At 37.6% G+C, this 25,897-nt stretch overlaps 1 protein-coding gene across 2 annotated transcripts in view; it reads right to left on the bottom strand.

Annotated features, from left to right (window-relative positions):
- LYRM7 (LYR motif containing 7) overlaps positions 1–25,897 on the bottom strand; it is a 42,945-nt gene that overhangs the window by 12,624 nt on the left and 4,424 nt on the right. The window contains exons 2-4 of one of the 2 annotated variants that reach the window (XM_059919455.1): positions 22,338–22,410; positions 20,115–20,185; positions 15,141–15,222 (exon numbers count right to left, since the gene is read on the bottom strand). In XM_059919455.1, the coding sequence (XP_059775438.1) occupies positions 15,141–15,222; positions 20,115–20,185; positions 22,338–22,410 (226 nt within the window). The remainder of the gene's footprint in view (positions 1–15,140; positions 15,223–20,114; positions 20,186–22,337; positions 22,411–25,897) is intronic. The other variant, XM_059919456.1, reaches the window with a different exon arrangement.

Below are 25,897 nucleotides of genomic sequence, written 5' to 3'. Positions count from 1 at the left end.
TCGCTTCTCTGAGAAGAAATAGGAAACAGTGATGCATGTTTATTCTCAGAACGGCTCAGGGAAGGCTCGGAATATTCCATCTCTGTGACTCCCTCCCAGCGGCCCCTGTCTCCCGGCCCCGAGCGGGGAAGACCCCCGGGGGCCCTGGACTAGAGGCTGCGGGTGGCCCGCCGGCTCTCTCCTTGCTCCCCCGGCCGCTGTGGTTCCTCTGGCCTCTCTGGAGCCTCCGTGAGCGGCCTTCCCTGTCCTCCCCGCCCTGGAGTGCAGAAACCGCAGGGCAGGGCCAGGCCAGGGGAGGGCCAGAGGTCAGCAGCATCTGCGGGGTTTGGTTTCTCTGAGAGACCAGAGGTGGGGCCTCCTGCTGTCACAGTGGGCCCTTGGTAATGTGTCCCTTTGCATGGACATGGCCACAGCCTGGCGGGTAACCTTCTGGGCTCTGTGGTCCTGGTTTCGGTCCTGGGGGAAGCCCATGGCAGCCCCTGGGGAATGCTTCCCAGGAATCCAACCGCCCTGCCGCTATCTGTCCTGTGTCCAGGGCAGCAGGCCAGTTAGGGGCACCCCTCCATGGACACACGGCCTGGCCCACGGCACAGGTGGCTGTGAGAAAGGCCAGCACTGCCATGGCAGGCACGTTGGTCACGGCTGGACTTGGGAGACCCCGCCCACCCACACGAAGGGGCTCAGGCCAGTGCTCCCAGCCGACACGGCCACTCGCACGGGGCTCCCCCTGGGATGGTGGTGGCCTCTGCGGGCAGCTTCGTCCTGAGGCCCTGGCACCTCACCGCACTATCACCCAGGAAGTGATGGAGCACAGGTGTCTGGGGTCACTGCAAGGATGTGAATCGCTGCCGTCTAGAAAGTTTCTAAAACTTGGGGATCCGAAGCTGCCCGGCCAGGCCTGCAATCCACCACCAGGAAACTGAGGCCCGAGGGCTGGGTGAAAGCAGGCAGGACACCGACCCCCGCCCTGGGCTCCTCTCCTCCCTCCAGAGGCAAGAGTCACCTGGGGAATCGCGTCTGCAGAGAACTCTGAACGTGCAGAGTGTTTCTGAGCACTAAGTTGATCACAGATGGGAAAGCCCATGTTCCAGGGCCGGCCGGTTCCTCTCCGTGGACTCGGGACAGGACTCCTCCCCAGACCCATCCTCTACCCAGACGCTGCGGGTCTCTGCCTGCCCGACAGCCCGGCACTGCCCCGCCCCCGCCAGCCGTCCCGCAGCAGGACCCTGGAGTCCAGCCCTCCCAGCCGGTCAGGGGCTGGCCTGCCCGGGAGCACATGGGAGGTGGTCTGAGCAGAAGAAACCACGCCAGTGCCGTCCTGGTACGCTTCCTCACGCTGCCCCCCACTGCGGGGCCGGCCTGCAGGGCCGACACCACCCGCTGCAGGAAACCATCTTCCCGATGCTTACAGCAGCACCTCCTCCTTGGGTTAAGGAAAGTCAAGTGCACACAGCTGCCCCCGTGGCCATCCCTGCCTCAGTCCCGCACTTGCGGGCTCCCGAGCTGCCGAGGCCGAGGTGTCTGGGTGGGTCTCAGGTGTCCCCAGCCCGCCTGAGGCTTCTTTCCCGAAGTGTAGCTCTGGGGGCATATCTCCCGCTCAGGGCAGGAGGAAGCGGTGGCCCCCTCCCCGTCGGCTCTATCACGGCATCTGTGTGTAGCCCAAACACAGCACGTCGCTCGGGCTCCAAGCTCTGCACGGACACACGTGCCTCCCTCAGGCTCCGGACGCTGTGGACACACAGGCAGGTGTGCATCTTCACTGCGTGTTCTATGCAATACCCATTCGCTTCTACCAACTGCGGTTAACTAGAAACTACATGTCTCTCTGTGAACGAAGGAAACTGCACAGCAAGCCCGCCAGGAAGCAGGGAGCCGTGGTCAGGGCGCACCATGCTGACTGCGCCGAGCGCCAGGACAGCAGAGCGAGCGTTTGAGAACACTGATCGCGCCACAGTACTTATTTATTTCTATTTAATGCTCTAGGATAAGCAACTAGGCGGCGGTCAGTTCACCAAAACTGACGTTCAAATTACGTAAGTTTAAAATATTATAGGAAGAGATCTATATTTATACTGGAGTATTTTTACACCTCGAATATCCTCAGTCTTAAGGTTTGAGGCCGATGAAAATTACAGTCAGGAAGAGGCACGCGGAGCTCCAGCGGCATCGCCTCCTGTCTAAGCTGCTCTACATCCACGCCCCAGTGGCCGAGAGCTCAGCGCAGGCCGCGGCGTCCCTCTGAAGCACCAAGTGGACAGAGGCTCACACACCCAAAGCCTGGACCTGCTCAGCCACCGGCTGTCGTGAATCGAGTTTTAACGGCACACAGCCCCACCATGCACCGCGCAACGCCTGTGGCTGCTTCTGTGGCTACGTCGGTGGCAGGGAGAAGATAAGTCACAGATGCCATGGCCCACGAAAACTACAGCAGCCACCGCCTGGACCTTTAAGGGAGGCTGCTGGTGCTGCCTCCACCCCTGAGGACCCAGCAGGCTCCTTCCTCCGGGAGTGTTCCCACACAAGCTGGCACACCCCGTCCCACAGTGCATGCAGGCGGGGACACCATTGTCACCTGTCCATACGCTCAGGTTGATCATTCAGCTGTACTGTGAAGTCACCGCAAGGCTGGAATGTCCTTAGAACTCTGACCCTGAGTAGCTTCCCTCCGCTGACTGACTACTGAGCGCTCTGTGAAGTCCTGTGGCTCGGGTGTGGCCTTTGCCCATGGGCGTGTGGACAGCGTGGCTGGTGGTGGCCCCAGGCAGTCCCGGGAGGTGGTCACCCTGCGCTTTGAGATGCTTTGGTTAACCCTCTCTCTTCCCCAAACCAAGCCAAACAACAAAGGAAACGCACATAACTCAAAGTTGAAAGGGAGCATATGCTACTAGTTTGTACTAAGTTTTTTTCAGGAAAGGGAAATAAATGTATATATAGATGGGGGGGGAGCTAAAAATAGAGTTGCCATATGGTCCAGCAATCCTACTCCTGGGCATATATTCGGAACTATAATATGAAAAGATACATGCACCCCTATGTTCACAGCAGCACTATTCACAATAACCAAGACATAGAAGCAACCTAAATGTTCATCAACAGATGAATGCATAAAGAAGATGTGGTATAAATACACAGTGGAATACTACTCAAACACAAAAAAGAATAAAATAATGCCATTTGCAGCAACATAGATGGATCTAGAGATTATCATACTAAGTGAAGTAAGTCAGAAAGAGAAAGACAAATACCATATGATATCACTTACATGTGGAATCTAAAATATGACATAAATAAACTTATCTAGAAACAGAAACAGACTCACGGACATAGAGAACAGACTTGTGGTTGCCAAAGGGGAGGGCCAGTATGGGAGGGATGGATTGGGAGTTTGGGATTAGCAGATGCAAACTATTATAAATAGAATGGGTAAACAACAAAGTCCTACTGTATAGCACAGGGAACTATATTCAATATCCTGTAATAAACCATAATGGAAAAGAATATGAAAAAGAATGTATATATGTATAACTGAATTACTTTGCTGTACAGCAGAAATTAACATAACATTGTAAATCAACTATTTCAATAAAATAAATTTTAAAAATGCTGTATTGTAAATTTGAAAGATGCTAACAGTAAATCTTAAAAGTTCTCATCACAAGAAAAAAATCTGTCACTGTGTATGGTCATGGATATTAACTAAAAACTTATTGTGGTAATCATTTCACTATATACACATATATGTTGTATACATAGTGAAATGATTATATATAACCATTATGTTGTACACCTAAAACTAATACAATGTTGTATGTTAACTATTTGTCAATTAAAAAAATCTTTCAATGGCATGGTTTGTAAGCGTGTGGAAATCATAGAGGCATTTAGGATATAAATAATTTATAGGACATTAAAATATTTAACTCTGCAGTTATAAAAAGTCTCTAAATATATAAAACACACAAATACAAATGAGTTTAAATAGAGAACTTGCATACAAAATTTTCTTTTTTTTATAATTAACTTTTTATTGGAGTATAGTCGCTTTACAATGTTGTTAGTTTCTACTGTACAGCAAAGTGAATCAGCTATACGCGTATATATATATATCCCCCCTTTTGGATTTCCTTCCCATTTAGGTCACCGCAGAGCACTGAGTAGAGTTCCCTGAGCTATAAGGCAGGTTCTCATTAGTTATCTATTTTATACATAGTATCAATAGTGTATATATGTCAATCCCAATCTCCCAATTCATCCCACCCTCCTCCATCCCCCCTTGGTGTCCATACATTTGTTCTCTATGTCTGTGTCTCTACTTCTGTTTTGCAAATAAGATGATCTATACCATTTTTTCTAGATTCCACATATATGCGTTAATATGCGATACTTGTTTTTCTCTTTCTGACTTACTTCAACTTCACTCTGTATGACAGTCTCTAGGTCCATCCATGTCAGTACAAATGACCCAATTTTGTTCCTTTTTATGGCTGAGTAATATTCCGTTGTATATAGGTATCACATTCTTCTTTATCCATTCCTCTGTTGATGGACATTTAGGTTGCTCAAAATTGTTTTCTTTAAGAACCTCTTCCTGACCCACCAAGTCTGGGATTTGGAGCTCTGCCTATGTGCCTGAACAGCCCCTCTACCTCTCCTGATATGGCAGCCAAAGGACTGTGACTGAACACTTTGTTTATCTTCTAATACGGTGCTCTAAGTTCCATAAGGACTGACCACTGTTCTATTCTTAGTGCCCAGCACAACAGGTATTGAATAAATGGTGGTTGAATCACATTTACCTGCCTTAGAATACAAACTATAAAGATAGTTTAGGGCAAAGACGAATATAAAAAACCAAAGGACAGAAGTTTAAAAACACATCTGAAATAAAGAATAGCTTCCTAGAGCTTTTTTTTTTCTCTTTCAGTACTGTTCTTTATTATTTTCCAATTAAAACAAAAACAAAAAACACCTTATTTTACAATCACTTAGGTAACACAATGCAGACAAAGAATATATTTAACCTTTTTTTCTTCAGCAATATCCACTCTGTGAAATAGGGAGAAGACTCACGATATAGGCCTCTGATCTCAAAGAGCTCAAATTCTGGGGAGCTTGTTATATATGCAGATATCCTCTGCTTTTCTGCACAAGCACACTAGCCAGAAAATATGTCTTCTTAAAACCTCTGACCTTGAAGCACATATCTCAAAAAACTTCTTCCATCCATAGGCAGAAATGTTTATCCATCATCCTCCGTCTTTACTAGTTCATCATTCATCTCACCCATGTTTGTTTTAATTCTCAGCAATATAATATTGCTCTCTGGTGACTCTGAGATCCTTTGTAGGTGGCATGAATGCTAAAATGGTTGCATTGTGGTACATCAAATCCATGGTATGAGATTATTCATCAATTTAAAAAAAACAAAACAAAAAACAGCATGCTACGTGTTCTCTAAACCCTATCTAAATGGTGTGCTGCATAAAATCTTGTAAAAGGATAAGAGAAAAGGAAGAAAAGCAATTGTCCAAAGGTCCAAAGTATATTGAACCACTAGGGAGAAAAATGATGATGGAACAATAAAGGTAAACTCTGGATCAGAAAGGGTATTTTTTCCTACAATTAACAAATATTCATGAATAACTATAGATAAAATAATGAGTGAGACAGTTCCTGCCCTCAGGGAGTCTAATATCTAGCACCAGAGAGAGAAATAAAGCACATACACACATCACAAAGATAATACCCAATGGCAAGCTGGGTAAATACTCTGAAGGGAGATTACAAGGTACCATGAGAGCATATGAAAGGGTATATGCTTTTTTAAAAAAAATGTATCACACGTGTTCAGAAGCATGTTCCTATTTTGTTTGTCTTACATATATGCCAGAGAGGAAGTTAAAAAAACATAGATAATGCTACTCAGAAACTAAGTAAATATATAGCCCTAAAGTCTTGAGTTTTCTTAGTACCATCTATAATCATACATTTGGTTACTGTCTATAGAATATATGTTTGATAAAGGCCAACACTGAAACCAGTTAACCAATATCCATATTAGAAAGAGGGCTTTGAAAATGTCAATAGTCAATGACAAAGCAAGTATAGAAAAATACTGAAATTAACTCATTGTTCTAAGTCATAGTTAGTTTTTACTTTTCTACAGAAAACCTAGGAAGGCTAGAATGGACCAATGATGAGACTGATATGAATTAAAAATTATGATTAATCCAAATTCATGTACCTGTGATCATACCAAAAATAAAAATACAAAAAAAGTAGGGAATACTTGGAAAGAAAATAGTTTTCCCAATATTTTTAAGATTTTAAAAATAAGGAATTTTTCTCAAATGATGAAATTATTATATCTATAATAAAGAATAGTGAAATTATCTTCAAGGATAAGGAAAGCACTCTTTTTTAAAAGATTTTTTAAAAATTAAAGACAAAGAAAAATTATTGAAAGCAGCAAGGGAAAAACGACAAACAACATACAAGGGAACTCCCATAAGGTTAACAGCTGATTTCTCAGCAGAAACTCTACAAGCCAGAAGGGAGTGGCATGATATACTTAAAGTGATGAAAGGGAAGAACCTACAACCAAGATTACTCTACCCGGCAAGGATCTCATTCAGATTCGATGGAGAAATCAAAAGCTTTACAGACAAGCAAAAGCTACGAGAATTCAGCACCACCAAACCAGCTCTACAACAAATGCTAAAGGAACTTCTCTAAGTGGGAAACACAAGAGAAGAAAAGGACCCACAAAAACAAACCCAAAACAATTAAGAAAATGGTCATAGGAACATACATATCGATAATTACCTTAAACGTGAATGGATTAAATGCCGCAACCAAAAGACATAGACTGGCTGAATGGATACAAAAACAAGACCCATATATATGCTGTCTACAAGAGACCCACTTTAGACCTAGGGACACATACAGACTGAAAGTGAGGGGATGGAAAAAGATATTCCATGCAAATGGAAATCAAAAGAAAGCTGGAGTAGCTATACTCATATCAGATAAAATAGACTTTAAAATAAAGAATGTTACAAGAGACAAGGAAGGACACTACATAATGATCAAGGGATCAATCCAAGAAGAAGATATAACAATTATAAATATATATGCACCCAACATAAGAGCACCTCAATACATAAGGCAACTGCTAACAGCTATAAAAGAGGAAATCGACAGTAACACAATAATAGTGGGGGACTTTAACACCTCACTTACACCAATGGACAGATCATCCAAAATGAAAATAAATAAGGAAACAGAAGCTTTAAATGACACAATAGACCAGTTAGATTTAATTGATATATATAGGACATTCCATCCAAAACCAGCAGATTACACGTTCTTCTCAAGTGCGCACGGAACATACTCCAGGATAGATCACATCTTGGGTCACAAATCAAGCCTCAGTAAATTTAAGAAAATTGAAATCATATCAAGCATCTTTTCTGACCACAACGCTATGAGATTAGAAATGAATTACAGGGAAAAAAACGTAAAAAAGACAAACACATGGAGGCTAAACAATACATTACTAAATAACCAAGAGATCACTGAAGAAATCAAAGAGGAAATCAAAAAATACCTAGAGACAAATGACAATGAAAACACGACGACCCAAAACCTATGGGATGCAGCAAAAGCAGTTCTAAGAGGGACGTTTATAGCTATACAAGCCTATCTCAAGAAACAAGAAAAATCTCAAGTAAACAATCTAACCTTACACCTAAAGAAACTAGAGAAAGAAGAACAAACAAAACCCAAAGTTAGCAGAAGGAAAGAAATCATAAAGATCAGAGCAGAAATAAATGAAATAGAAACAAAGAAAACAATAGCAAAGATCAATAAAACTAAAAGCTGGTTCTTTGAGAAGATAAACAAAATTGATAAGCCATTAGCCAGAGTCATCAAGAAAAAGAGGGAGAGGACTCAAATCAATAAAATCAGAAATGAAAAAGGAGAAGTTACAACAGACACCACAGAAATACAAAGCATCCTAAGAGACTACTACAAGCAACTTTATGCCAATAAAATGGACAACCTGGAAGAAATGGACAAATTTTTAGAAAGGTATAACCTTCCAAGACTGAACCAGGAAGAAACAGAAAATATGAACAGACTAATCACAAGTAATGAAATGGAAACTGTGATTAAAAATCTTCCAACAAACAAAAGCCCAGGACCAGATGGCTTCACAGGTGAATTCTATCAAACATTTAGAGAAGAGCTAACACCTATCCTTCTCAAACTCTTCCAAAAAATTGCAGAGGAAGGAACACTCCCAAACTCATTCTGTGAGGCCACCATCACCCTGATACCAAAACCAGACAAAGACACTACAAAAAAAGAAAATTACAGACCAATATCACTGATGAATATAGATGCAAAAATCCTCAACAAAATACTAGCAAACAGAATCCAACAACACATTAAAAGGATCATACACCACGAACAAGTAGGATTTATCCCAGGGATGCAAGGATTCTTCAACATACGCAAATCAATCAATGTGATACACCATATTAACAAATTGAAGAATAAAAACCATATGATCATCTCAATAGATGCAGAAAAAGCTTTTGACAAAATTCAACACCCATTTCTGATAAAAACTCTCCAGAAAGTGGGCATAGAGGGAACCTACCTCAACATAATAAAGGCCATATATGACAAACCCACAGCAAACATCATTCTCAATGGTGAAAAACTGAAAGCATTTCCTCTAAGATCAGGAACGAGACAAGGATGTCCACTCTCACCTCTCTTATTCAACATAGTTCTGGAAGTCCTAGCCACGGCAATCAGAGAAGAAAAAGAAATAAAAGGAATACAAATTGGAAAAGAAGAAGTAAAACTGTCACTGCGGATGACGTGATACTATACATAGAGAATCCTAAAACTGCCACCAGAAAACTGCTAGAGCTAATTAATGAATATGGTAAAGTTGCAGGACACAAAATTAATGCACAGAAATCTCTTGCATTCCTATACACTAATGATGAAAAATCTGAAAGAGAAATTATGGAAACACTCCCATTTACCATTGCAACAAAAAGAATAAAATACCTAGGAATAAACCTACCTAGGGAGACAAAAGACCTGTATGCAGAAAACTATAAGACACTGATGAAAGAAATTAAAGATGATACCAACAGATGGAGAGATATACCATGTTCTTGGATTGGAAGAATCAACATTGTGAAAATGAGTATACTACCCAAAGCAATCTACAGATTCAATGCAATCCCTATCAAATTACCAATGGCATTTTTTACGGAGCTAGAACAAATCATCTTAAAATTTGTATGGAGTCACAAAAGACCCCGAATAGCCAGAGCAGTCTTGAGGGAAAAAAATGGAGCTGGAGGAATCAGACTCCCTGACTTCAGACTATACTACAAAGCTACAGTAATCAAGACAATATGGTACTGGCACAAAAACAGAAACATAGATCAATGGAACAAGATAGAAAGCCCAGAGATTAACCCACGCACCTATGGTCAACTAATCTATGACAAAGGAGGCAAAGATATACAATGGAGAAAAGACAGTCTCTTTAATAAGTGGTGCTGGGAAAACTGGACAGCTACATGTAAAAGAATGAAATTAGAATACTCCCTAACACCATACACAAAAATAAACTCAAAATGGATTAGAGACCTAAATATAAGACTGGACACTATAAAACTCTTAGAGAAAAACATAGGAAGAACACTCTTTGACATAAATCACAGCAAGATCTTTTTTGATCCACCTCCTAGAGTAATGGAAATAAAAACAAAAATAAACAAATGGGACCTAATGAAACTTCAAAGCTTTTGCACAGCAAAGGAAACCATAAACAAGACGAAAAGACAACCCTCAGAATGGGAGAAAATATTTGCAAACGAATCAACGGACAAAGGATTAATCTCCAAAATATATAAACAGCTCATTCAGCTCAATATTAAAGAAACAAACACCCCAATCCAAAAATGGGCAGAAGACCTAAATAGACATTTCTCCAAAGAAGACATACAGACGGCCACGAAGCACATGAAAAGATGCTCAACATCACTAATTATTAGAGAAATGCAAATCAAAACTACAATGAGGTATCACCTCACTCCTGTTAGAATGGGCATCATCAGAAAATCTACAAACAACAAATGCTGGAGAGGGTGTGGAGAAAAGGGAACCCTCTTGCACTGTTGGTGGGAATGTAAATTGATACAGCCACTATGGAGAACAATATGGAGGTTCCTTAAAACACTAAAAATAGAATTACCATATGACCCAGCAATCCCACTACTGGGCATATACCCAGAGAAAACCGTAATTCAAAAAGACACATGCACCCGAATGTTCATTGCAGCACTATTTACAATAGCCAGGTCATGGAAGCAACCTAAATGCCCATTAACAGACGAATGGATAAAGAAGTTGTGGTACATATATACAATGGAATATTACTCAGCCATAAAAAGGAACGAAATTGAGTCATTTGTTGAGAAGTGGATGGATCTAGAGACTGTCATACAGAGTGAAGTAAGTCAGAAAGAGAAAAACAAATATCGTATATTAATGCATGTATGTGGAACCTAGAAAAATGGTACAGATGAGCCGGTTTGCAGGGCAGAAGTTGAGACACAGATGTAGAGAATGGACATATGGACACCAAGGGGGGAAAACTGCGGTGGGGTGGGGATGGTGGTGTGCTGAATTGGGCGATTGGGATTGACATGTATACACTGATGTGTATAAAATTGATGCCTAATAAGAACCTGCAGTATAAAAAAACAAACAAACAAAACAACTAATACTAAACTTTCATTGGGTTATTTGTATGGAAATATGTTAATATAAATGTTTCAGACATTACATGAAATTTCTAAAAATCTTATATTTGTATTTGTATGGAAATATGTATGGAAATATGTTAATATAAATGTTTCAGACATTACATGAAATTTCTAAAAATCTTATATGTTCTGGTATAATGTTATAAGTAATAATCCTAGTTATTACTTTAAAATGTATATCTCAGAAATGACTAATTTTCTTGTCAACTGCATTATTATGAACTTTCATCAAATCTTTAACTGTGGTCATTTTTAAGTCTTGTCATTTACAGACAGTTCTGGGTGTACTCTGATGCTTTTGCAAATACGTTCCTATAAAAGGGTTTCATCTTCAAGAAATTCATGGAAAAGACTCTGACAAGTACAGGTTTCTGGTAACTGACTGTACTGCTGAACTGAATGAATAAGCATTTTCAGAACTCTAATGAAAAACTGATGAACTCATAAAAGTGCTAACAAAAGATCAAGATGAAAAAAAAATTTATTACATGGGACTGAGTGAACTGATGAGGATGAGTATAATTTTTGTGACTTTCTGTCTGAATTAAAAAAAAAAAAAATCCCACAAGGACTCAGAGGCAAAGAATATACAAATCAATTTTCACTGCAAAGTAAAGGAGCTGTTACAGTGGAGGATTACTGGACTGAATGTCAATATTATGACATAGTATGAGTGTGTTTCAGGTTTGGTAATTGCAATCATTGTTGCTTTTGTTGTGGTCATCCATGTACAATGCTTGGTGTCAGTCTATTTATCTCTTGTAAAAATAAAATACAGTGTGTGTGTGTGGAAAAAAAAAAGTGCTAACAAAAGATCAAGATGAAAAAAAAAATTTAATTACATGGGACTGAGTGAACTGATGAGGATGAGTATAATTTTTGTGACTTTCTGTCTGAATTAAAAAAAAAAAAATCCCACAAGGACTCAGAGGCAAAGAATATACAAATCAATTTTCACTGCAAAGTAAAGGAGCTGTTACAGTGGAGGATTACTGGACTGAATGTCAATATTATGACATAGCATGAGTGTGTTTCAGGTTTGGTAATTGCAATCATTGTTGCTTTTGTTGTGGTCATCCATGTACAATGCTTGGTGTCAGTCTATTTATCTCTTGTAAAAATAAAATACAGTGTGTGTGTGTGAAAAAAAAAAAAGGAACAAATGAGAAATTATTTAGGATAAAGAGTTCTTTCTGCTAGTCAGTATTTAATTTCCACTGTAGATATTTAGAAGGGAGAAAAAAAGAGATGGATTTAGAATTTAGGCATACAGGTAATTACTTTTGTAGATGAAGTTTCATTTCATTATTTTCAGTTTCTATTATTTTTCATGTTGGGGCTTTATCTGATCTTTTTTAGAGATACACAGTCACAACTCTATTTTCTAGCCAAGAAGAATTTTAATTCCTCTCACTTCTGTATGCCAGTACAGACATTGCTAAAATATGTGGAGGAATTTTACTTAAAGTAACTTCTTAAAACAGAGATTAAAGACTCAAATTTGTTCTATCTTAAACCCATAGGAATAAAGTAGGAAAAAAGAGACCCATATATAACTTAACAGAAAGAATGAGGCCTTTATTAAGGCAATATAGCATTAGATACTAATAATCATGTAAGAGTCAAAATTTTCAATCTTGTGGGAAAATTAAACTATACAGAAAACCAAAAGAAAAAAAGAAATTTAAACCAATATTATCATATTTAAAATCAGGCTTCTGAAGTGTAGCTATCAAATTTAGTTATCTGAAATAACCTAAATTTTTATTCATATACTAAAGATAATATTTTGCTGTGATTACCCATATAAAATTTTGGCTATAGTACACAGAAGCTCTAAAGATTATTATTAAGATTAAAGACAATGACTACAAATTTTCAATTTAGGATTAACCATGTTTATTGCCCTTAGAAATATAACTGGATCTGATAATTTCTGATAAATACTCATGAACTAAAAATAACTTTAAAAGCCCTATAGGACATATACTACTAGATATTCAGATTTACTGTAAGGCTGTAGTAATCAAGACATTATGGTTTATGATGCAAGGACAGAAAAACAAACTAATTGAAGAGATTATAAAGTCCAGAAACAGATGCACACATACACAGTTATTTGATTTTATGATAAAGGTGACCCTACAGTGCAGCGGGGAAAGAGTGGTCTTTTCAATAAATGATGCTGGAATCAATATTTCAGTTCCAATGATGCTGGAACTGAATATTCAGATGTAAAAAAATAAATCTTGACTCCTATCTCATACCATATACAAAAATCAACTCTAGTTGATATAAACAACCAAATGAAAAAGACCAAACAATAAAGCTTTCGGAAGAAGCATAGGATAATCTCTTCATGACCTTGCTTGAGACAGGAAAAGATTTCTTAAACAAGACTCAGAAAAATATTAACCATAAAGGAAAAAAGGGATTAACTGGACTACATTAAAATTAAGACCTTCTCATCAAAAGATAAAAACACCAAAACAAAAAAGCAAGACAAAAAGTAGAAGATTCTTATAATACATATATCCAACAAAGGATTTATATTCAGAACATACAAAGAATTTCTTCAAATCAATAATAAAAAGGCAGATAACCTCTTAGAAAAATGGGCAAAAGACTTGAACAGCCACTTCATAAAAGAGAATATCCAAATGGCCATTAAACAACTGAAAAGGTGCTAATCCTTCATTAATTACCAGAGAAATGCAAATTAAAATCACAATGTGATACCATTACATAACCACCAGAAACTCTAAAATTAAGAGATGCACAGTATCAAAGAGCTGGTGAGGATATAAAGCAACTGGAGTTCTCAGATACCACTGCTGCAAGTGTAACTTAGCCTAACTACTTTGGAAAGCTGGTTAGCAGTACCTATTAAAGCTGAGTAAACACATACCATATGACACAGAAGTTTCACTCATACAATATTCACAGAAATGTTGCTACACACAATGATAAAGATGAATCTCACAAATATTGAGAGAAAGAAGCCAGACAAAACAGAAATCCTATATGATTCCATTTACATAAGGTTCAAACACTTTATTATATTAGGTTAAAATTGATAGTGTTAAAAGGACAGTGGTTATACTTATGGGGAGGGGTTGACGGGAAGGGACATCAGGGCATGAGGGGGGGCTTTTGGGAAAGTGGTAACATTATATAACTTGATGTGGATGTTGGTTACATGATATTTCACTTGGTGAAAATTCACTGGGCTATACTATTATAAATTGTGTACTTTTCTGTTTGTATGTTGTTTGTATCTTTGCTGTTGTTTCTGTCCCCCAAAATACTTCAGGGAATGAAAACCAAATATTATGTGAAATGAGAGTCTGCTGAAGCCCCACCAGGAGTTTGGAGGTATAATGGAGGATTCTCAACTATATAACCATTTTGTATAATCCCAATTCTTCTGAATTAAAATAGTAGAATCATGGGAGAAAAGATAAAGAAATAGACATAGTCTAGGTAGGTGACAAATTATACTAGGAAAATTAAGAATGCCAGATAAATTTTATAAAAACAGTCACACAGGAGGCAAACTTCTGAGATATTGCAGGTTCAGTTCCAGACCACTACAATAAAGTGAGTATCTCAATACAGCAAATCACACCAATTTTTGGTTTCCTAGAGCATATAAGAGTTATGTTTACACTATACTATAGTCTATTAAATGTCTAACAGCATTATGTCTAAAAAAACAATGTACATACATTAATTTAAAAATACTTCATTGCTATAATATGCTAACCATTATCTGAGCCTTCAGCAAGTTGTAGCAGTAATATCAAAGATCACTGACCACAGATCACTATAACAAATATAGTAATAATGAAAAACTTTGAAATACTTCAAGAATTACCAAAATGTTACACCGAGACACCAAGTGAGCAAATGCTGTAAGAAAAATGGCACCGATAGACTTGCTTGATGCAGGGTTGCCACAAACCTTCAGTTTGTGAAAAATGCATTATCTGGGAAGTGCAATAAATTGCGGTATGCATATACTGCCTTTGTAACTGTAGTTTTGCAGTATAACCAGTGGTTAAGATTAAGAAGAAAAAATAAATAAAAGAAAAAAAGTCCGGTAAGCAAACTTTTATAATTCAGCATTTTTAAATACAGCCTTATAAATGTGTACAATATATAACACATTGTCTGGCAAAATCAACTTGTTTTAGTAATCAGCATTAAAAGCACTGTAATTGGTCAATAGTTTAAAATACATTGCAAGCAACATTTTTCTTTAATATTACTTACTCAGCGTATTGTGGTCTGTGTGAATACCTTGTATAACAGATGTTCTGAGTATCAATTCAACATCAGAACCTATTTTTATTAGCTGTTAAGAAAACCAAAAAATAAATAAATAAATAGACTAAATCCTCTGTTTTTTTCAATGGTTCACATGAATGTACTGTTTTTGAAAACTAAAGGTTTACTACAATTCTTTTTAGGTGATACTTGCCTTTAACTTTTTTTTTTTAAAGAATATATTTATTTATTTATTGGCTGCATTGGGTCTTCGTTGCTGTGCACGGGCTTTCTCTAGTTGCGGCAAGCGCACAGGCTTCTCACTGCGGTGGCTTCTCTTGTTGCGGAGCACGGCTCTAGGAGTGTGGGCTTCAGTAGTTGTGGCTGGTAGGCTCTAGAGCGCAGGCTCAGTAGTTGTGGCGCACGGGCTTAGTTGCTCCGTGGCGTGTGGAGCCTTCCTGGACCAGAGCTCGAACCCGTGTCCCCTGCCTTGGCAGGCGGATTCTTAACCACCGTGCCACCAGGGAAGCCCCTTGCCTTTAACTTTTATTTTTGTTTTTGGCCACGCTGCGGGATCTTAGTTCCCGACCAGGGAACAAACCCATGCTCTCAGCAGTGGAAGCGTAGATTCCTAACCACTGGACCACCAGGGAATTCCCTTGCCTTTAACTTTTTGTAACCATTCCAAGCATACAGAAAGCTCAGACATGCGTATACTTTTACCTTTTATCTATCCATTCCATATTTTGTTCCAAGACAGATTTGGAGTATGTTTTGTTGTAATATATATTTTACAATGTGTTTAAAATGTGCATTTTGTTTTTTTGAGAGTGGCTGAATCTTTCTTTCACTGTAGAGTTGGATGTTCTGAACACTAGAAAGAGTACTGGATCAGGAGGCAGAATACTTGGACTCCCAACTCTGACTCTGTCATCAAGTGTATGGCCTTGGGTTAATACCTACTCACTAAGTTTCAGAACTCATCATTGCAAAATGAAGAACTGAACTAAAACAGTGAGTCTCAAAGCTGTGGACCTTGAGACCCTTTCAGGGGACCCATAAAGTCAAAATTATTTTCATAATACTAGAGCTGTCTGCATTGTTCGAGCTGTGAGCACAAGTAGAGTTTTCTCTTTGGAATACCATTTTTACTTTTATAGACAAACTCTGTTTATTAAAGATTTGGGTAACTGGCAGATAGGTGAAATGAGTATGTCACTTTAAGAAAACAACTGACAGTATTTAATGGCAATGATAAAATTCAAGCTTTCAAGCAAAAATCAGAATTCTGGAGAAGCTGTATCTGTCACTGTAAGCTTGACAGCTTCCCAATACTTAAAGATTGTTCTGATGAGATGTATATTAAGATGTAATTTTAAAATATTACATATTGAACTATGTCAACATTTGGAAGATCTGCATTACTTGGTGAATCTACTTTTTCCAAATCATCAGTGCATGATGTTACAAAACATGCATGACTAAAAGATCCATTCAAAGGGAAAGATAGATTAAAATCTGTTGGTCTACTAAATGACCAACAGATTTATATGTTATACCTATCAATATTTACCATATTAGAGAAGGGCATATTGGAGAATATCCTAGGAAGAAGCAACAGCATAAATGGCCTGAGATAGGAAAGTTCTTGGTAAACTGAAGCACCCTCAAAGAAGGCACTGAGGTTGGAAGAGTGAGAAGTATGTGGTGAATTGAGGCAGGAAGTTAACAGGGGTCAGATGATACAGTGTTATAGGTCATGGTGGGTAGAGACTTTAGATTTTAATTGGAATGGGATGAGGAGCTATGGGGATTGTGAGTAGAGGAGTGATGGGATATGCCTTTTTTTAAAAGGCTCACTGCCTTTATAAGTATTGAGAATAGGCTGCAGGGAGTTAGGGCAGAAGCAACAAGACCCACTAGGAGGCTGTTGTAACAACCCAGTGAGAAATAATGATGGCTTGAACCAGGAAATAATAATGGGGCAAATAAGAAGTGGTTGAATTCTGGGTATATTTTGAAGGTTAAGTCAATAGGATTTGCTTCCAGATTGGATGTAAATGTGAGAGAAGGAAAGCAGTCGAAAAAGAGAGCACCAAGGGTTTTGGTCTGAGCATCAGAAGGAGCAAGCTGCCATTAATTGACATGGAGAAGGCTGTAGGAGAGCAAAGCCTCACCTCCTGACAGAGCTGAGAAGGGGCTTAGAAGGGGAGAGAAAGAAAAACAATGCGCCTCCTCACCCACTGGAGGTGCATAAACTGAGCTGAGTCTTAGGTTTAAGGCTGGAAACAAGGCTAGATGAGAAACAAGGGATTATGAGAGATCAAAGGGGATGAGCAGGATGTGGTATGTATGAGTCCTAGGAACCACCCCCGCAAAGGATAAAAACACACACCCACACACATCCATTGGTCTAACAGATAACAGAGTTCCGCATTGCATCTAACCTTTAAAGAAATTTACCACTGTTGAGGTATGATATCAAAGAATATTCACAATTATTTGAAAAGGCTAATATATACACCTACCCTCCTCCAACTACCTATTTGTATAAGGCTGAATTTTCTTCATATAATTCAATCTAAAAAAACATACATTGCCAGATTGAATGAGGAAGCAGGTATGAGAATTTAGCTGACTCCTATTAAGCCAGACATTAAAGAGATTTGCAAAAATATAAAATGCCTTTTTTCTTACTAAATTTTTCTGAAAATATAGTTATTTTTCATAAATATTGTATTTAATAGGTAATGAGCTTATTATTTTTAAATTATTTAATCAACATATATTTTTAAAATTTCTCAGTTTTAAATCCTAATATGGTAAATATTGATAGGTATAACATATAAATAGCACTTTTTGGGGTCTTCAGTTTTTCAGAAGGTAAAGTGGTCTTGAAACCAAAAAGTTTGAGAACTGCTGGTCAAGAGGATGCCTACGATTCCTTTTGGTGCCAAGACTTCATGACAATACATGACAATGTAATTATCTAAAAACTACTAAGTATTTAATAAATGCAGAGTTACAGAAAGTACAAAATATACACTTGTATATAACAAATATCTAATTTCAAGAGTGCTTAACGTGGGCTTCCCTGGTGGTGCAGTAGTTAAGACTCTGCCTGCCAATGCACGGGACATGGGTTTGAGCTCTGGTCCAGGAAGATCCCACCTGCCACGGAGCAACTAAGCCCGTGTGCCACAACTACTGAGCCTGTGCTCTAGTGCCCACGAGCCACAACTACTGAAGCCTGCATGCCTATAGCTCATGCTCCGCAACAAGAGAAGCCACCACAATGAGAAGCCCGCGCACCACAATGAAGAGTAGCTCCCGCTTGCCACAACTAGAGAAAGCCCGCGAGCAACCAAAAATAAATAAATAAAATAAATAAATTTATATGTATAAAAAAAAAGAGTGCTTAATGTGAGTGCTCTACAAGTGAAATTAATTTGGGAGATGGTAGTTCATTTTTCCAGTTTAGCTAATATAAACAGACCTCAATTAAAAAATTTTTAAATCATGACTTCAAAATTTAAAAACACTTACAGGCATACCTCAGAGATATTGTGGGTTCAGTTCCAGACCACCACAATAAAACAAATATCATAATAAAGTGAGTCATACGAATTTTTTGGTTTCCAACTGCATATAAAAGTTATGTTTACAATATACAGTAGTCTATTAAGTGTGCAACAGCATTATGTCTAAAAAAACAATGTTCGTACCTTAATTAAAAACACCTTATTACTAAAAAATGCTAACCAGCATCTGACAATGCAGGGTTGCCCCAAACCTTCAATTTGTAAAAAACACAGATTCTGTGAAGTGCAATAAACCGAAGCACAATAAAATGAGGTATACCTGTACCATATTGTTATTAATCAGTCTACCAAATAGCAAAATAGTACAAACTTCAGTATATACATTTTAACTTCTCCTCAAGTCATGACCTGATTAGAATGTAATTTTAACTTCTTTCATGAATAAAAATTACATAGTCCCTGTTTGCCCTATCATACACTTAAGTGAAATTTCCCCCTTTTTTCTTTATGTTATAGGGAAAGAAATCCTTAGGCTATCTCATTTTGTCTCATTAGTTTATCGCAGATATTTACTATTTCAAAAATAGCATTTTCTCTACTAAGTATAAAAGTATTTGTATAAAAAAATTTTTTTTCACCATGTGGAAATTCTATTAAACATGGAAGAATTTCTCTAATTTGTACCTTCCTCTTTATCAAACCAATTCTTGGAATCTTAATTATCCCAGCAAATAATTTTTCATTTTTCATTTTCTTCCTAATGGTCCTTTCCCTACATTTATACAAAGTTAGATACAGGAACACCTAGGAAGCAGTGTTCCTTCCTAAGACAGAGACAATGTATATATATGCATATGATTTTATACAGGAAAAGAATCATTTTGCACTTTTTCAATGAACATGTACTGGGAATACTAGGGAGCTCACCGACTAGTGTTAGTAGATTGTCTTCAACTACGGCAAGTGACTAAAATGCAAATACAGAAGGCAAAGCAAGAATAGTTCATAAAGTCTTGCTGGTTAACTTCCACAGCCAGGATATGAATTTAAAAAAAAATTCTGTCTAGTTGAGCTAAATGAGTAGACGTTCCCTCTGTGTAACTCTGAGTGAGTTACCACAACACTCACTCTCCTTAGTTTCAGTCACTTGCCTTAGATGAAGATAGCATTTCTGTGAATTTCTGGGTTGGTTCAGCTGCTCTTGCTTTGATCATGGCTACACTCATGTTCTTTTCACCAGGCAACTTGCTATCTTAAGGGTGTAGGCAGATGACCCTGAGAAGGTGAGTCAAACCAAACAAGTGAAGGTTATCTATAGTTGTGATGGCTTTAACTATCAAGTAATGATTTTTATTTCATATAATCCCTCTATTTTTATCATTTCCTCTAGTTGCTAAAATTTGAGTTTTATTGTAATTGAAAAACTTAATTACTGTACCTCTTCTATTTTCTTAGGAGAAGTTTCACTTTTATTACATTTGAATTCTTCGTTTATCTTTATTCTGGCTGCTAGAGAAAGAAAAAATATGTATATAGTTATTTGCTTTTCTTTTTTTTCTTTTTTCTTTTTTAATATTTATTTATTTATTTTGGCTGCACCAGGTCTTAGTTGTAGCATGCAGGATCTTCACTGCGGCATGCGGGATCCTTTGTTGCGGCATGTGGGATCTTTAGTTGCGGCATGTGGAATTCTTAGTTGCGGCATACGGACTCTTAGTTGTGGCATGCATGCGGGATCTAGTTCCCCCGACCAGGAATCAAACTGGGGGCCCCTGCATTGGGAGCATGGAGTCTTACCCACTGGACAACCAGTGAAGTCCCTGCTTTTCTAATTTATAATTCCTGTCCCAATAATTTACATATTATTCATTATACTACGATACTACATACTATATACATATATCTACTACTTCTCTAGTAGAAAAAATAATTTTGCCCCATGTAAAACAAAGTATAAAAATAAGAAATTTATTTAGAAAGTCCTTGGAGAGCTTTTGACAGGCTGGCAAATTTGTAATTAAACCTAATACATATTTTTAGCACTCTAATACTTTTGTTTCCTGCTTTTTATTTCTAATTTCATTTTGAACCTCTAGCTATGAGATCCTAATAAATTCAAGTTAATACTTTGTTTCTGTAAATCTAAGGATTTGAATTAACGTGCTTTTTTTAAAATGGCAAAACTCAATACATACAAGCATGTTAACCCTACCCCCCCGCCAACCACACACTTAAAATGAAGATATAGCAGCAAAGAGGATATACAAATAATTTTGGGTGCCTTGACTGACAAGTAAAGTGACTGATAAATAAAACTTTTGTTCATATACCACTGAGACTTTGGCATCACTACAGCAGCATAATTCGATATAACTGATAAACTGCCTTAGAGTGTGCTATGAGCATTTAATGGAACAATTCATGTACAGTGCTTAGTAAATATTCAGTATTAGCTATTCTTATAATTATTTCACTTAAAAACATTTAAAACATTTAAAAATATGTTACGCTGGTGGAGATTAGCCATAAAACCTTCCTTCTATGCTCGATACATTTCAATATGTAAGGTGGGTAAGAGTTTAGGCTTTGGAGCCAGAATGTTTAGGCTAAATCCTAGCTCCACCTCTTACTAAGTATCATGTGGGGTAAATCCTTTCACACTTTGTCAGTTTTCTTATCTGAAAAAATAGAAATTATGATAGTAACTACCTCACAGGGCTGTGATAAGAATTAAATGAGGAATTTGTGTAAAGTACATATAATATGAGGCATATACTTTAATATTCAAGAAATTTTTTTCGGTAAATTACAAAAACTTGAATTCCTAGGGACAGTGCGGAAACTTTATGTAGGTGGCCTCTTTTTTTTAAATAGAGGTTGAATTTTTTTTTTTTAATTTTTATTGGGGTATAGTTGATTTATAATGTTGTGTTAGTTTCTGTTATACAACAAAGTGAATCAGTTATACCTATACATATATCCACTCTGTTTTAGATTCTTTTCCCATATAGGTCATTACAGAGTATTAAGAAGAGTTCCCTGTGCTATACAGTAGGTCCTTATTAGTTATCTATTTTATATATAGCAGTGTGTATATTTCAATCCCAATATCTCAATTTATCCCTCCACCCCTCCCCCAAGGTGCCCTCTTAAAAGAGGTTTAGAAACTGAGTATGACCAACACAGAACCTAAGCTTTAGAGCTCTGAGTTCTGGATAAGACAGAAACCACTTTAAACAGTGAAATACTGAATTTGGAATCATTTGTGATAGATTCTCTTTCATAGCTGCTGTCACTTCTAGAAAGACACAAGGCATTAACAATATGGTAGTATCTGGTCTTAGAGGATGTGAAAATTTGATTATATAATAGATAAATGAGTTTCATGGCTTGAACATAAGGCAAATAATGGAGCACATTGAAATTCGGATCCTTTTTTTTCCCCTGATTTTTTATGAAAACTCGATCTTTAAAATTTTTTCTTTGTAGATACTTCTCAAAGAAGTGTAAGGTAAACTCATCTTTATTTAAAAAAACATTAGGGGAGAGATCGTGAAGGTCATTCCCCAAGATAGGTCTTGACCACCATACAGGGTCTCTTGTATTATTAGCAGCCGCCTGAAGAATGGACTTGCTCCAAAGGGGCAAAATATAAACTTACCTTCTAGTGCCCTAGCATCATTTTTAAAAACTTGTTGTCTGGTCCTGTGCAGTGTTTTAAAGAGCTGTAAAACCTATAAAGAAAATTAGAATTCAGACCTCAAAAGAAAAAATTTCACATTTTACATAATTACATGGATTAAACAGTATTTATTTTCTGTTTGTTTTTTAGACTATTTTTCGAAATAGCTGGTGAAAACAAGGGTTGGCCAAAACAACTTTCCCTTGATTATTTATCTTTAAATTAAAAAAAAATTAGCCTTATGTATTTACAAAAACAATACAAAAATTCTTTGAAACAAAACAATACGAGAATGGTTAAAAAGTTAATGATTCCCCCTGCCAAAACTAGTTTGCTAAGGTAACCAAATTTACCAGTCTGGTATTTGTTCTTATTTTGCTTAACCTGGGAACTTCATCTGTTCTTAAAGTCATACACACATGCACACAAACTCGTGAATATACTACATCTTAGAAGAGCCCAGAGGAAGATGTTTCAGATAATTTAGGCAGGTTTAATTGTGCTTTCTCAAAAAAGAAGTGGAATGCTGAGACTTCTGAATATTCTAAGACTGTGATAAAAAAAAACAAACAAAAAGGTATTCAATATTGTCCCCCCAATATTGCTCTTTCTTCTGTCTTCTCAATTTCAGTTATGGAAAACAATGGATTTCTCAAGCCAGAAATCTCTAGGTCATTCTTTATATCTACCTTACTCCTCATGTAGAAACTGTAGGGATGTTTCTCTAATCTTTTGTATATTCTCCATCACCCAAAACAATTTAAGTTCAGACCTCTCCCTATCTCTTGCTTAGACTACTGACAAAGATTTGTCAGTCTGCCACCATTCCCTCCTTTCCCCCAGTCCATTCACCAGATAACAATACCTAAACTTTACTAAGTGTATCCTGTGCGCTAGGCACTATTTTAAGTATTTTACATATACTAGAAAACCTAAAACATCAAAGGCAGATACCAAAACAGAAACAGAAAACAGGGAGCAGAAAACATAAAAATAAAACAAAACAAAGACTGACCAACCACAAAGAACATTCTCAGAAACATAAATTATTACAAACATGGAATAACAACAAAAAGAAGTTACAGTAAATTTAAAAAGGAACATTCAGAAAATGCCCCCAAACTCTTGGATATCAAAAGAGTGATAGCAAAGATTAAGTTGAGAAAAACTACCCCGAAAATTGAATAAGAATTCAGAGATACAAAATAAGGAGAGAAAGGATAAGAAAATTAAAGGAGTAGTCTAGATGGCCCAACAGTTATATTCACAGAGCTCCAACAAGACAGAACAAAGAAAACAGCCTCGGGCTTCCCTGGTGGCGCAGTGGTTGAGAATCTGCCTGCCAATGCAGGGGACGCAGGTTCGAGCCCTGGTCTGGGAAGATCCCACATGCCGCGGAGCAACTCGGCCCGTGAGCCACAATTACTGAGGCTGCGCGTCTGGAGCCTGTGCTCCGCAACAAGAGAGGCCGCGATAGTGAGAGGCCCGCGCACCGCGATGAAGAGTGGTCCCCACTTGCCGCAACTAGAGAAAGCCCTCGCACAGAAACGAAGACCCAACAAAGCCATACATACATACATACATACATACATAAATTAAAAAGAATGTAAGCAGACAAGAATAGCATTAAAAATAAATAAATAAATAAATAAAATAAAAAATAAAAAAAATAAAAATTAAAAAAACTAAACAAAAAAAAAAAAAGAAAAAAAGAAAACAGCCTCCATCAAGTGCTCAACACAAAACCCATGAATAATCTTGGAGGGAAAAAAACAGTTCACGTATAAAAAACAGAAAATCAGAATGGTACCTGATTTCTAAATAGCATCACTGTGAGAAGACAGTGGTATAAAATCTTCAAGTTTTGTACAAAATGTCCAGCTTAGAACACCATACATATCCAAACTATCACCTAACTGCAATGGCAAATAAACATTTTCAGAAATGCAAAGTCTCTTATTTGCCATACGCCCTTTCTTGGAAAGCTATAGAAGACTGTGCTCCACCAAAATAAGGGGATGAATCACAAAAGAAAAAAAATGGGAATGAGGGACACAGGTGATCCAACATAGGAGAGGCAGAGATGATGGTGAAGGACAAATATAGGTCAGCATTTGTGCAGCCAGCATAGAAAGCAACTAGTCTGGACTATAGCAAAAGGGTATACTGCTCTACAAAAGATGCTGCTAGGATAAAACGATACTAGTAGACATCAGTTTTGCTCAGAGTTTGGAAATAGCTATGTAGGAAAATGATAATAAAAACAAGACAGTTATTAACTTCAAGAAAAACTGGGACTTCCCTGGTGGTCCAGTGGTTAAGACTCCATGCTCCCAATGCAGGGGGCCTGGGTTCAATCCCTGGCCGGGTGGGGAACTAGATCCCGCATGCCGCAACTAAGAGCCTGCATGATGAAACTAAGACTTGGTGCAGCTAAATAAATACATATTAAAAAAAAAAAAAGAAAGAAAGAAAGAAAAACTAAGACTTAGAAAAGAAAGGCAACATAATCATATATTTATATTAGAGGGCTCAGCTGTGGACAAGTTCTGTATAGTCATATTAATATCAAAGATGAAAAACTGCTTCACCAAAATCTGTATATTGAGAGGAATAGGGCATAAGGGGGAACTTAGTCCTCAACTTGCATAGACAAAGGTCAATAAATACCCCCAAAGAGGAAAAAAAAAATCAATAGTAGTTTAAACATGTTATTTAGAAACATGGAGGTAAATATCAGAAAAAATAAGTAAAATGATTAAAAGTGCTTATATCTGGGGAGCAGGAATTGGGAGTATGTAGAAGGAAGTAGACACCTACTGGTTTCTGTGTAACACTATTTGACTTCTTAAATTTTACACATTTATCCCCTTTATAAAACTAGAAAAATTGTTTTAAAAGATAAAGGGAAAGGACACTATCAAGAAAGAGAAAAGACAACCCACAGAAGGAAAGAAAATATTTATAAATCGTATACCTGATAATGGGCTAGTATCTAGAATGTATGAAGAACTTCTACAATTCAAATAAAAAACTAATTTAAAAATAGGCAAAGGATTTGAATAGACATTTCTCAAAAGAAGACAAACAAATGGCTATTAAGGCCATGAAAAGATGCTCAACATAATTTGCCATCTGGGAAATACAAATTTAAATTTCAGTGAGGTACCACTTCATCCCAATAGTATGGCTACAGTCAAAAAAAAAAAAGACAGTCAATAACATGTGTAAGATGTGGAAAAATGGAAACTCTTATACATTGTTGGTGGGAATGTAAAATCCTGCAGCTGCTTTGGAAAAGTTTAGCAGTTGTTCAAAAAAATTAAACATAGAGTTATCTATCATACGACCCAGCAATTCCATGCCTACGTATACAACCAAGATGAAAACATATGTTCATATAAAAACTTGTACATGACTGTGCATACTAGCATTATACAAAACAGTCAAAAAGTAGAAATAACCCAAATGTCTACCAACTCATGAATGGATAAATAAAACGTGGTGTATCTATATTGTTATGGCTTGAATTGTGTGTC

The sequence above is a fragment of the Balaenoptera ricei genome, chromosome 3, assembly GCF_028023285.1.
Source record: "Balaenoptera ricei isolate mBalRic1 chromosome 3, mBalRic1.hap2, whole genome shotgun sequence".
NCBI classification, from domain to species: Eukaryota; Metazoa; Chordata; class Mammalia; order Artiodactyla; family Balaenopteridae; genus Balaenoptera; species Balaenoptera ricei.
Note: the sequence above shows the minus strand (reverse complement) of the source record. Positions and strands in the feature narration are given on the sequence as shown.